The sequence below is a fragment of the Protomyctophum bolini genome, assembly GCF_963924005.1.
Source record: "Protomyctophum bolini genome assembly, chromosome: 4".
In the NCBI taxonomy this organism is placed as follows: domain Eukaryota; kingdom Metazoa; phylum Chordata; class Actinopteri; order Myctophiformes; family Myctophidae; genus Protomyctophum; species Protomyctophum bolini.
The window spans coordinates 15,927,040-15,944,825 of record NC_137865.1 but is presented as its reverse complement, the minus strand read 5'-3'; the positions used below and the strand labels follow the sequence as shown (position 1 = coordinate 15,944,825).

Sequence of the window (17,786 nt, the reverse complement as noted above, 5' to 3'; positions counted from 1 at the left end):
TGTAAAGAGCTGGAGGGATCAAGGAAGATTTTTCTGACGAAAATGTCGGTCTGGATGCCGGGGATGCGCCATGACGCTTTCATGGATGGCACTGGCAAACCTTGCATCTGAAGTTTGATGAAATACATGGCAGAGATTGGAGCCGGCTGGACCAGCTCATGAACAAGTACTATTCATGAATGATTGAGACCTTTGTCATATAATCGGTTCAGGAATATAAAAGAAGACATATCACAGTTTGATTTCTAATCACTTTCTCTTCGATGTGCTCAGTAGAATGTATTGAGGATCTAAACAGCGGCAGGTATCGTTTCTGTCTCTGAGGTATCGCGGGATTTGGTTGCCAGACAACGGTGGACAGCCTTGCAATACTTGGCTTTGTGCTCTTTAGATACCTCTATAAAATTACACAATGTACACATCAAAAAACAAGTGCTATACTGTATGTCTTATTTTATTTTCCAGAAGCGATAACGGAATTTTACAAAGGTCTCAGTCATTCAGAAAAAGTGTTTGTTTATGAGCTGGTCATAAAAGTTTTTTGGAGTCTCATTGACTCCAAAAAAAATTCCGGGGGCAGTTTGGGTCCTAATATACCTTGGTAGAGATGAGGAGATTACAGTAAGAATATGGAGCTTTAACTTTCTTTTGACCAAAACTTTTCACTTACAGCACATTTAAAGTGTACTGGTCACACCACCTGCGCCTCCTTCAGCTCTTGTTTAAATTCATAAATATGACACTCGTTCACGTTCATGAAACAATTCAACCACAACCCTTTAAAAATGCATTAAGAATCAGGTATTTGGCGAGAAAACTACACAAAAGGAATCTAATAATGTTCCTCAGGTAACCAAGGACCATATCATAGTCAGATGGCGTGTTTGGATATCCGCTATCTGGAGATCTGCAAAGGTTTTCCCAGAATATGAATGCTGGGGTTCAGCAGAGACACAAATTCTGATTGGCCGGAAATTAGATGATGTATGATGATGTACGATGATAAGAGCGCCCCCACTTCACACAAATTTTTAGTAAAATTAAAAGAAGTTTGCATTTTTACCTTCCACGCAAATTTCCACCTATGACATGCCCAATATAGTATAGGGACACCTAGGTTGAAAGTTGAAGTCAGTGGAGTACCTGCATTTGTCCAGTAGATGGAAGCATACTCTTTCAAATACAAAGGTTGCATTGAGCACTATGGGACAATGGTTATGAGACACAAAAAGCTGAACTTTAAATATACATAAGTTAACAACACTAACCTGAAGTGGCTTCTTTGTCCAGGGCCCCGTCCGCGTTCAGAGTGGCAGTGTGACTGTTGGCGGACAACAACATGTCGCTGAGGCCCCCAGAGGACCTCAGGACGGACAGCAGGCTCCTGTGATGCTGCAGTGGATGACCTTGGCCTGGTGTGACTTTTTCCAGAGAGGAGATGGGAGACTCGGTGACATCTCTGCCCCACTTAGGCAGCTTCTCGCGGGGAGGTGAGAGGGCCTCGTCGGACCCCTGGAAGTCAGTGGGAACCTGTGGTTTTGGCTCCACGGTGTTGTTCTTCATCATCATCCAATTGCTCATGACCTCTTCATCTTCTTCATCTTGATCCTCCGGGTCAAAATCAACGTCCTCAAATCCACCCATTCCGTTTTGATCTGCAGGGTCGCAGTGAGGCAGGCCTGCATAGTTCTTGTGAGTCTGGATCAAGCAGTCCTCTCCGGCTCCTCGTGCCAGCAGATCACACTGTTGCGCCGGTTTCACGCCAGGCTCATGTGAGTAATTTCGCAGCCTGGGAGTTGTGGCAAACGAGGAGTTTCCGTTACCATAGAGACTGGCCGCCACAGGTACCAGCACGCCAGGACACCTGTCCGCGTGGGACATGACGGATTCCGGACGGACGGACAGATCCAACGGCTCGTACTCACATTTCCCCGTCTGGCCTTTCAGAGAGCCGTTCACGACCTGGTTGCCGAGGTCAGGTTGTGTGTTGGCATGAAGGGCGTCGTCACCATGGCTCTCCGCGGCCAGGTAGAGACCCGCGTCCGGGCTCCAGTTCTCCCTGGATCCGGGTCTGAGTGTGTGATTAGGACTGGGCCCGGGGCTGGTGCTCGCCGGAGGCTGCAGTGGTGATGAAAGATCCCTGGCGCTTTGCCAGTGAGTGAAGTGGTAGCGGTCCATATGGAAACCCAGGGACGTTGGCTGTGTGCTGGTGTAGTCACTGGGCAGGGTGCAGCGGTAGGCCTGGTCACCTGTCACACACACAGTCACACACAACACAAATGGATCAAAAACAGATTTTGATGCTTCTGTCTCTATTTTGGGCACAATTCTAAATGTTTACACCTTTAAGCCGCCTCTGGTATGTGTGTCTGGGGGACTAGGAGCTAATCTTGCAAACCACTGGACTGATCCGTGCCAAATGTCTTAGCTGCCAGTAGGCCACAGTACCAACTACCTCCACTAATTTAATTTCATTTCACATATGTTTTATACTTTGAAATATTCATATACTTTAATTTTATAATGGAAGTCACTTATCAGACTAAAACCTTGCCCAAATTATTTTTTTGTTGAAAATAGCAGATCTACAAGCTCACACCACATTGCAATGTGACTCGTAAGCTTGCAGATCTCTTATTTTCACTGCATGATATGAAGTATAAAATAAAAGTTTTTAAAGGAGCACTTCACCTATTTTGAACCATATTTTCATATAATTGGTCCTAATGCTCATTATAAGATGGCACCATTTCTGTCTCTCTCACCAGTGGGCATTGTAGCCCTCCTCTGTGACAGAGAGTGAGTAGAAAGAAATGGTGCCATTATGGGAGGAATGGGAGGTGGTCCTTTAAGTGGCTAAGAAACACATTCAGATTCAGGTACAGTATAGGGAGGTTCTTCTGACCTGATATAGAGACTCACAACAAAAGCATAACAGATCCAAACTCACATTTTTATACTAAGCATGCATGTGCATATCAAGCATACAGATTTTTATTTTATTTCTCTTCTTCCTGGGAAGCGCATACACAGTGCAGTAACACACCGTTCTGCAAACATGAAAAATGTTGCAATCCCATACAAGGCTGAGTTGAATGATTTAAGCCCTGCGCCCATAGTAAATCAAGCTTGTAATCAGCTTTCAGCTCCAGTGATCCATCATATCACAGTATGGATACGACTCCTCCATGTGCAATAAATACACTCAAAGATGTTAACACCAAACAAGATTCTTCCTCCAATAATTACCCAGTCACACCGCAAAGCAACGAGCGGGTTGGCAGATGTCGCAGACAGGAACCTCATTCCATCAAAACCAGTAACGGGGTTTCCCAGTCAAAAATAACCAACTGTAACATGTGGTGCATACTTTTTGAATAACTTACGCCGCGCACTTGAGTTTATTTATGCTGCATACCAGGAAATAACCGGCGTATATAATTCAAAGAGTGCAAAATGAATTACCATGCAAAGTAATAAAGGGGTTTTGCTTTGTTCTGTTTTTCTTTTTTGTTTCTTTTTCAGACCATGCATGATGTTCATTTAAATGTTCAGATTTCATCCTCCTATACACAGTATGATACTTAGAATTACAGGTGTTTGGCGTAATTTCATTCAGTTCAAATATAAAGTTGCAATCCGTAACTTTCACATCCCACCCGGCATTCAAACCCAGGTTCTTCCGAATTAGCACCAAAATTGTTAGTGTTAAAGGAAAACGCATTTAGGAAGATCATCATGAGATATTTCCCTTTGAATTTCATGCAATACCTCTTGTCAACCTGTAGTGTATCCTAGGAGCAGGGTTCAAATGTCCTAATGGAAGAATAGGGATTAATACTCTACTGTACAGACTGGTTACAATAACAGGTTATGGAATGGGGCTTAACCCTTTAAGACCTGAGGCCGATTCTACAAATGCCTTCTAAATCAGTAGTTCTCAAACTTTTTCTTGCCAAGGACCCTCAAAATCATATATATTTGGCCGTGGAACCCTCATCTGGAAATGTTTTGTGCCAGGGACCCCCAGAAGAGACGATTTGTGAGTAAAAAAAAGTTCACAAAAATAGCAGATGTACAAGATTATATCTGCAATTTGTGAGAACCACAGTTTTTCCCGGTTTGATTGGGTTTTTGAGCTTTTTTGAGCTACGGAGATCATGTCCAGAGTGCTACACATGCACTGAGTGAGACGCTTATGCTCAATGATTGTGGGTGTGTGATCATGATGTGTATGTCTCTCTTCTCTGTGCATAGAACTATTCAAAAGTTGAATTATATCTTCAGCTCCGCAAAAAAAAGAACAATGCGCAGTGCTAGGAAGAGGGGTGCTGTCTGTACTATAGATATGCAGAAATGTAATCGCTAGCAGCTTAAACAATGCTTTCCCATTTCCTGTCAGCCTACTGTCTGTCCCAGAAAAAAGCTTTCTGTGACTGTTGACAGTGGACACTGAACCAGACCTAAGCCCTATAGTGTATGAACAGTACGTTGGTGTATGACCAATAGCCAAAACAGCCGATATGCAGCGCATTCTTCAGCTTCTGTTATTTTTTGTCCCCCTGATCGCCGACAACAAGCGCGCAACAGAAGGTTCTCGAGACGCGTGAACTACAGACGGAAGGACGTACAGACGTGCAGAGGTGATGTTCAGGCTAGGTACCCTCAACAAAAACATGCAGTAATCCTGGTCTCTAAACAGGCTGCCTGATGGAGGGGAAAGGAACAACGTGTTCCTTCCATGCGCTACGTCCGGCCGGGGAAACCCCCCCGTCAGGTGAAAAAAGCAGGTTGGACTACTCATGCATAAAAGGAAGCATGAAGTCAGTCCGCTGCCCCCCAGGTTGGCAGAGGAAGTGTAGCGCCCAGGATTACATTCACACTGGTGAAAAAATGGTTTGCAAAATCGTGGGATAAAAATGTAATTAAAAAACAAGAGGTGATGTTCAGGCCTCAATGCGCCCCTCACATCTACATTTTCAGGTCTCCATGCATCCATATATGGGCATGCTACGTTTGTGACGCCCACCGTCCACCCAAAAGGCAATTATGTAACCTATAGGAAAGGATATAATGATTATGCCCAAAATACTAAAATAGGGACGCCATGGTTGAAAGTACCAGCTCAGTGGCCTTGTGGTTAGAGTGTCGGCCCTGAGACTGGAAGGTTGGGGTTCAATCCCTGGCCGGGTCATACCAAAGACTGAGTCCTCCTTGCTAGGCACTCAGCATCAATGGTTTGGATTGGGGCCGGGGGTAAGTCCCTGTTATATACTAGTGTCATGTCCAGGGGGTGTACTTGTACATCAAGCTGCCTCATGCTACAGAAACAAGACTACTTACAAAACATCAGTTTTTCTCAATGTCAGGCATGGGGACCAAATGGACCTGTACGGGTCTCTGTAACTCGTTTTGTACCTTTGTACACTCTCAAGAGTTAAATTAAAACTGAGTATTTTATAGTGTAATTTGGGGTTTTCAGAAAAAAATAAAATTGGGAATGGGGGTTCTTGGCCTAATGCTTATCAAACTAGGGGTCCTTTCCTTGCAACGCAAAACATGAAGAATAATTTGACTACATCTCATGTAAGGTAAGAGTTAAACGCATACAACTTCAGCATGCATTTTAAGAGTTAAGCACGCTCAACATCAACATGTAACGTCAGGGTTAAACACACTCCCTGCCACCATTTTGAGTTAATGATTGTCGGAGGCCTCAGCCTCACACTGTCTTTAAACAGCCCAGCTGTTTCTCTGCCATTCCAATTACAGTAAAAGTCATCTGACGCCATTAAGCCACAAATATTGGCAGTTTATTGCCCAACACTCTCCTGGCATTTGAAGGTCAGGTCATACATTATACTGTGTCTTTTAGGGATGCGTCTGGGATGGGCAGATAAAGCCACCACCATTAATTTAATTCTATGCATATTGATGCCGTATTGTTCTTCTTTAATGGACTAATATCTGACTTACAACGGCGATTCATCTCTGCCAGAGAAATATCAATTTCATACACCTCGGAACCCGACCCCGAGGCGATTCTCAGAGGTAAATCTAAACCCAGTGATCTATAGTTCCTTGTCTTGAAGTCACTACAACTTTAATGCATAAACTATTTGCGATGTAATGGGCTGAAGGGCAGTAAAGGCCTTCGTTCCGATATTCCAATAGCCAAACCACAAAATAGAACGCAGAGATTAATTAAGTAGAGCTTTGGCCAATAAAAGCATAGCTGAAATGCCATCGTGTTCAATAGATGTCCTTAAACTAAATGCAGTTGTTTGTGCATGGGCGCGTGCGTGTGTGTGTCACAGTGTGTGTGTGTGTGTGTGTGTGTGTGTGTGTGTGTGTGTGTGTGTGTGCCCGCGCGTGTGTGCCCGCGCGTGTGTGTATTTTGGTTTATTTTATAGCCGTGTGAACCACAAGTCCGTTTGTGTGAATGCGCATGCATGCGCGTGCCATGGTACGTACTATTGTGTGTCACAGTGTGTGTGACAGTGTGTGTGTGTGTGTGTGTGTGTGTGTGTGTGTGTGTGTGTGTGTGTGTGTGTGTGTGTGTGTGTGTGTGTGTGTGTGTGTGTGTGCGTGCGTGTGCGTGCATGCGTGCATGCTGGCTACGTTTTGGCTGCGTGGCTCAATGCGTGTTTGCCTGTGCGTTGACAATTTGCACGCACGTGCGTGCGTGTGTAAGAGCGGGAAACGGCCTTCCAGAATGCCACACCCCTGTCTCCAGTAACAAACAGAAACATCCAAACAGCTTAATGGAAGTCTTTCAGACAACACTCTATATCTCAATTATTCTGTGGCTTGGATTACGATGACATTACCGGCCAGCTCCCAACGTACCAAACACACAAATCTGACCTCATCTTTCAACGGCAGACTTCCCTAAACCCATTTACCCTCCTCTTCGTGAGCGCTTAAAAAAATAAAAATAAAAAAAACAACACGCAAAACAAAGACTGAAGACAGACCCCCCCCCCCCCCCCCCCCCGACACTCCCTTTCTCGTCTTTTGGAAGGCTGCCATCTTTGTGATTGCCTGGTTCATGCTAACTTAATCAGTTTAAGATTTACTTACAGTGCCGCAGCTCGCATTATGTGAGGAGAGTAATTTTAGAGCTTAGATTTATCAACCCCAAACTCCAATTACTGCATCATTACAAACCCAGCCTCTCTCACCTAAACACACAAGCTTCTAATGAAGTGATGCATATGAGCTATCCGTGCATATACTGGATATGGTAAATAATGAAATAAATATAATGCCTCCAGTGAGCTGGTGGCTGTGGTAAAAAAAAAAAGAAGCCATGCGGCTGGTTCATTTCATATGGAAATAGGCTTCATGATTTACAGCCGTGCATCACGCTTCAGTGCGATCGCAGACTCTCATAGGCTACTGCACTAAAATAGGCCTTTCGGCAGTTACATTGTAGACAGATTGTGTACAGTGGAAGCCTCATCTAGGTCTGGGCAATATGGACAAAATAAAAAAAAATACCTCAATATCAATATTGTGAGGATGACGACGAAAAATAACATTTTGTAATAATCTTTCAAAAATACATTAAAAATAGCATCACAATGTATCGTGATGCTATTCAAACCAGGAAAAAAACAACACTTACACTAGGCCTATGTCATATCGCAATATTACAATATCCAAAATCCCAGACGATAAAGTCTCATATCACGATAAGGATAATATCAATACATTGCACAGCCGTAGCCTCATCTCTCTCAACTGTATGTACATTCAAGCACCTGAAATACTAAACTCTGCTACAGTATATGGAGACTGGTCTGCTTACAGATGAAACAGACTGAGCAGGAGGGAGTCATACACACACAGCAAAATTCAGAGTATCAATTTAACCAAGAGAGAGAGCCAAAATGTACCCACACGGGTCCATTTCTATACTCTCCAAGCTTAAATTGACACTCTGGATTTTGCTGTGCACAAGACTTGGTGAGAAAAACAGGGGCACCAGATGTTCTTTGATGTTTATAATAGCATATATTATTAATATTAATTAGACCACATAGTCAATGACGCATTTGGGACGTTTCCAAGTCAATTAAGCCAAATGGCATTCAGGAGACGGTGGAACAATATTTCAAGGCAGGTGTTCGGAACTCCCTGGATAAATCTTTTTATCTGCATGCTAGGAAAACAAGCATTTTGAGCTTAATTTGAGCCTCATATCTGCAATAATAATTAAAAAGAGGATTAAAAGACAGAAGTGAGAGGCAGTGGAGGGATCCAACAGGTAATCAGTTTAGACAGTTGCTTTAGACCAATATAAAAGCCCTGTAAGTTAATGTGATAAAGCAGGATAGAATGTAGATAAAGCAGTGGGTCTAAAACACGTTCTTGTCAAGGACCCCCACGTATTTGGCCCTGCCGACCCCCATCTGAAAAGATTTAGTGAAGAGTTGCCGAGCCCAGGTTTGTGTTGTTAAAAATATGCAAAATTATTCAAAATCTTTCAAGAAAATAGCCAATCAAAGCGGTACATGGTTGCAGCCTTGTGAGCTTGTATATGAAGTATAAATTAAGGTGTGAAACAGCGTTTAGGATTCCTGTTGGTTCACAGACCCTGCTTTGAGGACCAGTGAGCTAAAGGTTGAATCTCTGACTGTTTCCGTCATGTAAATTAGGCTAGTACTCCCATACTTTTTTTAAGAGTTTGATTGTAGATGGGGGAAATATGCTATTTGTAAACGTATCACCCCATCATAAATCAAAATTCAAAATATATTGTAGATCTGTTACAAACAATACCAACGTCAGTGAACCAATTACAGCCCCGTAATACAACAATAAGAGTTTGAAGAAGATATATATATATTGTTTGTAGAGTTAGTATTTCTGTCAAGAGCTGAGTCAATCGCTTGGGGAATAAACAGAAACACCTCTCTAATGCTGTATTTTATTTTCGGTGGTAGGGTTGTCCATTTCTTTCCGTTTGGACCACTGAATACTTTAAAATATGTTAAGTCTCTCTGGGAGTGTACAAATGCAGGCAAATGGACCCTAACAGGTTCATTTGGTTGCATTTGTACACCCGAGTTACACATGGATGAATTACGTGGTTGTCAGTAAATCCACCCAACAGTCTCCGGACACACGGACGTGCGTTAGCTACTTAATCCTGCTCAACATTCCCATTCACCATTTTACAGTTTGCTTATCATTCTGGGCTATCTTAATGCACTGTGCGTATACAGTGGAACTAGCATGAAAGAAGGGCATGAGGGACAAAAGACAAGTGGGGACAACATCATTACATGGTGTCTGCTCATTGACCCCGGGGTTAAGAGTGCTGAATGGATCTAATTAATAACTGTCAGAGCATTTTATGTGGCGTTAGGCATGTTTGTATTCTTCCAACTGGTCTAATATAGGTCAGAAGCCTTCAGGCATGCTCCCATCGTTAGTTTATCATTTTTTAAAGAATCATTATTCATAAGATTATGCATAAGATTATAATTACAAGTCAAAGTGCATCGCCAAATCTGTTTGGATTAGTTTTTTGCAAGCAGCATGTTTTTTGTTTTTTTACACATGCAGATGCAGTCTACATCTACAGTGTATCCATCGAAACCAAACGATGATTTGTGTTTCAGCTTGGCTTGACGTTCATATTTAAATCTAAATCCAGTGCTATATCTGGATGTACCAAGCGTGGTTTGTCTCTTAATTTTGACAGCCACAAGTAAGACTGCACTATATTTGTATCCATATTGGAGACGTCAATAATTTCACGACCACCCCGGTCTGAATATGAATAATGCAACCGCTAATTCTGGACTAATCAATGTTCCTCAAGCTGAACATCTGGCAGCTCAGGCTCTCTACTCCCCTGAATTAGAAAATACTCTGTCTCTCTAAGGCCAGCCATCCACACAGACAGACGTGATCAGTTACTGTACAAAAACCCTCCTTCCACCCCGACAAAAGAACGAAAAAAAAAGACCCTATCCCTGTTATTAAACCCTCATCAAGTGGTGCGTGTTCTCCATATGTGTAGGATTTACCTATCTGTCTCGCGGCAGACCTGTGTGTTGAGTCGAGGCCAGCCGCGTGTGATTGTGTTAATTAATCTGTCATTGTGAGCGCAGGGAGCAGCTGCAGAGGTCTCTGGGATATATTGTCAGAGCTAAACAATGCGGTGCTAAGCCCCCAGAGTGAGTCTACCATTACACAGGACTAAGAACAGCGAGGAGAGGGAGAGAGCCTGCCGGATCCATCATTGACTAAAGCAATGACGCCTGACCTTTACAATGAATTAGTTTCCATGCTTAATATTGACTGAAATTAGAGTCTCATCCTGAACGTGCCATCCCAGAACTCACTAAGCTTGCCAGCTTTCATAAACGTTTGGTGAGAAACGATACAGTATGTTGAACCAGTTTGGAAAATAGTGGGGAGGCTTAAAAAAAAAAACCCCAACAACAACAAAGCTTGTTTCATAAAGAACAAGCCAGACAGGGATTCATAAAATGTCCATAAAATGCCAGCATTACATGTAAATATGTATATATCAGTATGTGTGCACAATGTGGACACAAAAGATGTAACGAGATTAGACACGATCCATTTATCCGTGCGATGCGGCCATCATTTACGAGGATGCTGGATCGAGTCCCACGCAAGCATGTGACACTCAGATATGTGACATCAGCTCTCCAACAGTGTTGATTTCCTCGACTAAGGCTATAACAAAAGAATGTTTGTCGGCTACCTTTTTTCACTGACAAAAAATGTCACGCGTGTGCGTGCCGTGCGTGTGTGTGTGTGTGTGTGTGTGTGTGTGTGTGTGTGTGTGTGTGTGTGTGTGTGTGTGTGTGTGTGTGTGTGTGTGTGTGTGTGTGTGTGTATGTGTCACACACATAAAACACTATTATGGCAGCAATTTAGACTGGTGAGAGCATGTTAGCAGGACGCCATGACAAGGAAGGCATTTGCCCACCGAGCCAGATCATCTGAATCACCAGGTGGAACAGAAGACTATCAATAAAAGTACCAGGTGGTAGATCAAATCATAAAAATCACTGGGTGGTATAGATCAAATCATTAAAAACACCAGATGGCGTGCATTAACATCTTGTGCCCCCGTAGGCGAGGGGTGGGGAGGTGGAGGATTTAAAATAGAGGATACTAATTATCCTACCGTTCAACACGGCCGTTTTTACACTTAAAAAGGGAAAGACAAAAGTCCTTGGAGATGACAGCAATATATATTTGCGGTGGTTTCCTCGCAGAGTGCTGCTGACCCTGTGCTTTGCAGCCACCTATGCTAAGTGGATCTCTGATACCAGGCCAACGTTGTCTCTAGTTGTACACTACAATAGGCAGCTCAGGGACAGTGAGGCGAGTACATTAATAATAGATTCTTGAGAGTTTTGGCTTGTTTGTTGGTAGCACAGTGTGCCATATAGTATAAATAACTGTCTCGTGGTTTAGTCTATAAAATTGCATAGATTCTCTGTCTAAATTACCTGCAAAAACCATCATGAGAATTAAAAAACGTTTTCTTTCAGACAGAGTGAGGAGCGCGTCTTTTTGGCAGAGTAAAATCCAATACGGTGTCCTTTGATATAAAAGTGATAAAGTTGATGCACAAGAAGAACAGTAACCAAGACAGTCTTGTAGGAAAAAAAATACCGTAAATGCTTTTATTTGTTCAACAAAGCAAGGAAAACGCACCAGTGTGACGTTTTCTGTCGCCCTGAAGAAAGCTGTTTTTAATTTTAATTGCCGTACAAGTAAAAGGCTTTTTATTTAATTATTTTACCACTGCCTTGGTCGCTCTCTTTCTAGTGCATCAATGTTTTCTTTCAATCGACAGTTACCTGTAGGCGGAGAAATGGTTTGTGGGTAGCTGTCCTGGGCGATGCCGGAATGTGTGGGGCCTATCTCGGAGACAATCTCTGACTGCTCGTGGTGAGTCAGGCTCCCGGGGGTCGTGGCCCTGCTGATGGCCTCGGCGTCCGCTTCGCCGAGGCACGCTTTCCTTTCATCTACGGAACGGCGTCTCTCGGACAAGTACGAACGTGGCTGTTGGATCTCTTTAGGAGCGAACAGTTGTGGCTCCACAGCCATGATGGGCCAGCTGGGGAAGCCACTGCCATTGAGTGCATCTCTGTCAGCCATGGCAGTCTGCAGGTATTCCAGCCTGTTGGAGCTCATTGTGGGGAAAAGGTGATTGAGAGCCAGCAGGGAGGGACTGTCTCCTTCGGCCAACACGCCTTGTCCAGACACCATCATCCTCCCTAACATCTCCCGAACCTTCACCTCGATGCCTGCTGTGGCCAGGAGCTGGTGATATTCTTGCTGGCCAGCTCGCTCAGCTGACATGAACCTGCTATGTATGCTGGAGATGTACTGGGAGTAAAGGCTGGTCTGCGGGTCCTGCGGGACGTTGCTCCTGCCGACAGGCGCGTTGCGCTCGTCGGGGGGTTTGTTCTTGGCGGCCAGCTTGTTGAGGTGCACTTTCATGTGGTTCTTGAGGAACCAGGGCTCCTTGAAGCGGCGGCCGCAGATCTGGCAGCAGTGCTCGAAGGAGTCTTTGTGCTTCCGCATGTGACCCTTCAGGAACCAGGCCTGGCTGAAGGTCTGACCGCACACCTCGCACGGGAACTCGCCCACGGGCTTCCCCTTGTCCGCACCCCCAGCGGCGGCCGCCTTCGGCCCCACAGCGGCGTCCGCGGTGATGTGGGCGGTCTCCACGTGGCCGATGAGCTCCTCCTCCTGCGAGGCGGCGAACTCGCACAGCGTGCATTTGTAGGGTTTGTGTAGGATCCGGATGTGGCGCTCCAGCTCCTGTTGCTTCCTAAATTTGCCCTTGCAGAACGAGCAGCGGAATCCAGCGAGCTGGATTGGTTCCTCGCGGGCGGTGAGCTTAGGGGGCGTGGATGCATGCGACGGGCTCACCGCAGAGCCGGGGGATGTGAGGGACATCTGGGGATGTGCCGGGACGGTCGGTGGCAACTGCTGAAGCTGGGCCACGTGCGGCGTCCGCAGTTGGCCGCCCTGTCCGCCTCTCATCTGCCGCCGATCCCGTAGGATCGCTCTCTCCTCCAGCTCGTGAAGCAACCGGTTTTCCTCTCTGATCCGCCCGCGGCCTTTCCCCAGAATGCCTTGTTTATGGGTGCGGAGGTGGATTTTGAGATTGCCCTTCTGTGCGGCCCTGTGGTCACAGTAGGGGCACTTAAACGGCTTCTCGCCTGTGTGTGTGCGCATGTGAAGAGACAGGATGCTGTTGAAGCGGAAACGCTTCCCGCACAGGGGACAGGGGTACTTCCTGTTCTTACGGTTGTCTTCCTGGCCCGGGTTCATCTGGGGGGCGATCCCCTGGTTGGGGACCCTCAGAAACTGGGGGAGCTCAACTCTCCCATTCATACTGCTCAGAATCCTAGCATCCATGAGTTGATTGGCCAGAAGCGCCATCTGGTTCCTAATTGGGTGGCTGGCTGGGGTAATGAGGCTCTCCTTTCAGGGATTGGTTGATGTTACAGTATGTTGGTCAGCGATGGCAATCTGGTCCTGGCAGGGGGGTTAGCAGTGAACTGTATGTCGGTTGGTAAAAAATTATGCAGATGAAATAGGCGTTGGATTCATGTTGTTCTGCTCGGCTTCTGTGAACATCCAAGCTGTAGACCCGTCCTGAAAAGAGGATAAAGGGAAGTTAAAAGTATTTCGGTCCAAAGTAGTTTGACAAGAAAAAGCGCCATAATACATTTCTTTATAATTACGGTATTTGAATTGATAAATTAGAGTGGTAAGGTAACTGTTTATCATATCGTGTACAGTATAGTATACAATATATTTATTACACCCACAAAATGACTTGTTTCACTTTCACTGTGACACTGTAGTATAACCAAGTAGGGCATTCATTTATATAACACACACACACACACACACACACACACACACACACACACACACACACACACACACACACACACACACACACACACACACACACACACACACACACACACACACGTTGAATATGGAGATACAAGGTTTCTGCCAGACAGCAACAATATAAATCTTTAAATCTGCACTCGAATAACTTCCACCAGCGGCTGCACCATGCCAGTGACGCAACTCAAATAGGTCAGGAAACAGAGCGAAGCATCCTGTGGTAAGCAGCACACCTGTGGTTTTACATTATTGTTGGAGACAGTGAAAACGCTGATTAAGTCTAACCTCAAAGGCTTCCTCTACAAATAAAGCTCATACTCAGTTAAAGCTATAGAGTGAAAAAAAAAAAAAAAAAAAGAAATGTGTCTCATTTTGATCTCATTCTGTTCAGACATACAACACTAAAGCAACATTCACATCAAAGGCTGTCTGTTTCACATTGCACATTGCAGGTCTCCCTGACTCCCTCAGATGCCTGAAACATTTAAGACACTGAGTTTAGACTGAAGCATGTAAGGACTGCTGGCATATTGCCTGTTTGACTTAAACCACTTAAGCCCTAATGTATTATACTTTGCGCCATTTGATGAATAGCGGAAATACCCGATCTATAAGCTCACAATGTGACGTGTTTAAAGTTTTGAGCTTTAGTGATTAAAAACAGATTGACTACTATAATGACAAGTCCAAAATAAGGGTGCCAGGTTCAAAGTGGTTAAACTTTTACCAGGGCTAAAAAGAAGGGAAAAAAGGACACAGGAAGGGGAGGGACAGGGGGTGGGGAACAACAACTTCCATTGAGACTTTTACGTCAATGAAAGTTTGAAATGGAAACATGAAATATTCCGACACGTCTCCCCTTTCCCTGGACTCTCTTTTCAATTCCTCTGTAGCTGCAAAACAAAGCTTCAAATTCACATGGGCGCTACAATGGTAGAGGTCACATAACAAGCCCTGCTCAGCTCTATGCAGCACCAAAGGGCACAGAACAAAGGCTGCAGTGTCCAAACGCAGAATGAACACAGGCTTACATCATCCTGGACTGCAACCTCGGTCAGTCATGAAAATGATGTATACAAAAAGCACACAGATAGAAAGCGGCCAGCGTGATCCACCCAGGCGGCGTGTTCGGTGTTATCTGCCCGTCCATGCCAGGTCTCGACCTAATCATCTATGACAGTAGAGAGAAGCGGGGAATTATGTTGGAATGTTTGCGGCGATGCGTATTATACTAAAACATGAAACCATGGCACAGACTCTCTCTTTCTCTCTCTCTGGGGCCCCAATTTAAACTGTAAAATCATCAGTATTTAATTATTCAACTCTGGGGTGTGTAAACAAATTGACCCACTTGAGTCCATGAGTCCCTCAAAATGTCCCCTCCGCCCCAACTTTAAACTTAAAAAGAAGGTTAGGCAACGTCCCAACTGAGGAATGGATAAAGTGTTTGGTTTTAGTCCTCATCTAATTACAATACGCCCCACTAACTAACCCATCAGGGTCCATTTGCAGTCTCAGATTTACCCATTTGGACTCCTGGTGGTCCCCGGAACTGACATTAAGAAGCAACGGATTATTAGACCACTTGATTTTCGTTTATTTTTGCTACAAGTAAGACACGCAAACACGGGAAGCGAACGCAGCTCGTAAATTGCAATAACAACAATTAGAATATATTACGTAAATGTTTTGTCTTTTTTATAATGTAAACACACAGACGGACAGACAGACAGTTCTGCCTAGGTTACATATAGTAATCGCTCACTAAATTCGCAATCACTACATTCGCAATTATAACCACTATTATAATCTTGGCAGGTGGCCTTTCTGTGCTGAGTTTCCATGTTGTCCTCTGGTCCTTGTGTGTTTGATCCCTGTACTCTAGTTTCCTTCCACTTCTAAAGTACATGCTGGGTAGCGGTGGATACAGTACTCCTGCCGCTGCCTCTGATCACGGTACTGGCATTGTCACACAGTGGCTGCTGTAGTTTGGATGGGTCAGATGCAGAGGACAACATTTTACAAGGTATATTTTAACAGCTCAGTGGCCTTGTGGCTGGAGTGTCAGGCCTGAGATCGGGAGGTCGGGGTTCAAGCCAAAGATTATGAAAATGGGACCCAATGCCTACCTGCTTGCCAATCAGCCTCAAGTGTTGGATTATCCCTGTGCCATACTGGCGTCATGTCCAGGGGATGTACTTAAACTGCCTCACGCTACAGAAACAGGCTTGACAAGGCTTACTGTCCTTATTAATAAGTAGCTGATACCTTAACCACTTGAGGCCTAGCGTCCGTGCTTGGGGTGTTAGGTGAAATCAACCCTCAATGTCGTCTGACAGACATATGGGAGGGGATGCGCGGGGCGAGGCTTCCCCTCCCCCAACCACTCCCCTACTGTTTGGGGTTTTTCCTTTTCTTTTACATGACTTGGGCGTGAAGTAGACTCTAGAAAAGCATTCCAGCAGCCAGCTTGTAGCATGCCTCGTTATAGACAATAGATTTTCAATCCATAACTCCTGGGTTTGAATCCTGCTCATGTCATTTTTGTGTCCACCGCAAACAACTTTTTTTGAAGTTTGCTTTGGTCCGACGTGCTTGCGGTTATGTTTAGGTTTTGGGGTAGGGTTAATAATAGTAATGTTTGACATACAGTATGTTCACCCATATGCGTTGCGACGTGCTTGCGGTTATGTTTAGGTTTGGGGTTTGGGGTAGTGTTAGTAATAGTAATGTCCGACATACAGTACATGTTCACCCGTGGTGCCTCTCAAAGTGACTACTGGGTTGGGTAACTTGGGCTTGCTGGATTCATGTTCCAACCCCTAGTATGTCTGTCAGAAGATGTTGAGGGGTGATTTCACCCGCATGCGTATTTGGGGCATGTTGTTTTAGGCAAAAGTAAACATTTCCAAATGATTAAAAGAATAGCTAAAATAACAGATCCACAGTGCAGGCTCACAACACGTACAGTACATGTTGTAGGATCAGCTATTTTTGTTTTGTTTTGTTTTTTAATAGGGCTTAACCTACAAGAGGAAGAGTACATGCATCATGCATGTCACACAAAACCACAAGGTAGTTTGAAATCTCCCTAGCAGAGCAAATTTCTCTGTAACATATTGTACATTTCATCATACGATAAGTACAATGAAAAACTCATAGTCATGCACATACTGATTCATCCAGCCAGCCACCCTCCCACCACCCCCCCACACACACCCAGTCAGCCTGTTGGCTGTCCTGTCAAGGGTTGAAGCACTGGTAGAAGGCAGAGGGCAGTGGTAACACAGCTGGCCACCATGACCCAGACAGAAGATAACACACCCATATACTCTGACAGCCGGATTAATGAAACCCTATAGGAGCTTCACTGTGGACCCCCCACTCCCTCCCCACCCACCCACACTCCCCCCCACCCCCCAAAAAGAAAATCCTGACGGAGACAGAATAGTCTCACCAGCGCCATTCATTACTGGAGGAGCACACAGCGCAGAAACAGCACACACAGCGCTGACAAACTAGCTCCTCATGAGTAATAGCCAAAGAACTCATAAAGGAACACATACACACACGTTGTGGTCGCCGTAAATCTATGCCACTCTTTTTAGAACTATCAAAATCTGCCGTGTTCCCTGTAAAAATAAATATTTGTGTGTGTGTGTGTGTGTGTGTGTGTGTGTGTGTGTGTGTGTGTGTGTGTGTGTGTGTGTGTGTGTGTGTGTGTGTGTGTGTGCGCGGTAGGCTACACAGCCTTCATCTTTGGGGGTGTCAGCTATTATACATTTCGGGGGGTAAAAACAATTATTTTGAATCATTTTGTTCTGTATAATAATGCACATTAAGCG

General features: G+C 44.7%; 1 protein-coding gene across 1 annotated transcript in view; it reads right to left on the bottom strand.

Annotated features, from left to right (window-relative positions):
• LOC308314468 (uncharacterized protein) overlaps positions 1 to 17,407 on the bottom strand; it is a gene marked incomplete at both ends in the record, with an annotated part of 31,857 nt that extends 14,450 nt beyond the window's left edge. The window contains 3 exons of the mRNA XM_080762099.1: positions 1,269 to 2,249; positions 11,862 to 13,500; positions 17,399 to 17,407. Coding sequence (XP_080618225.1) covers positions 1,269 to 2,249; positions 11,862 to 13,500; positions 17,399 to 17,407 — 2,629 coding nt within the window. The remainder of the gene's footprint in view (positions 1 to 1,268; positions 2,250 to 11,861; positions 13,501 to 17,398) is intronic.
• Positions 17,408 to 17,786: the final 379 nt, after the last annotated feature.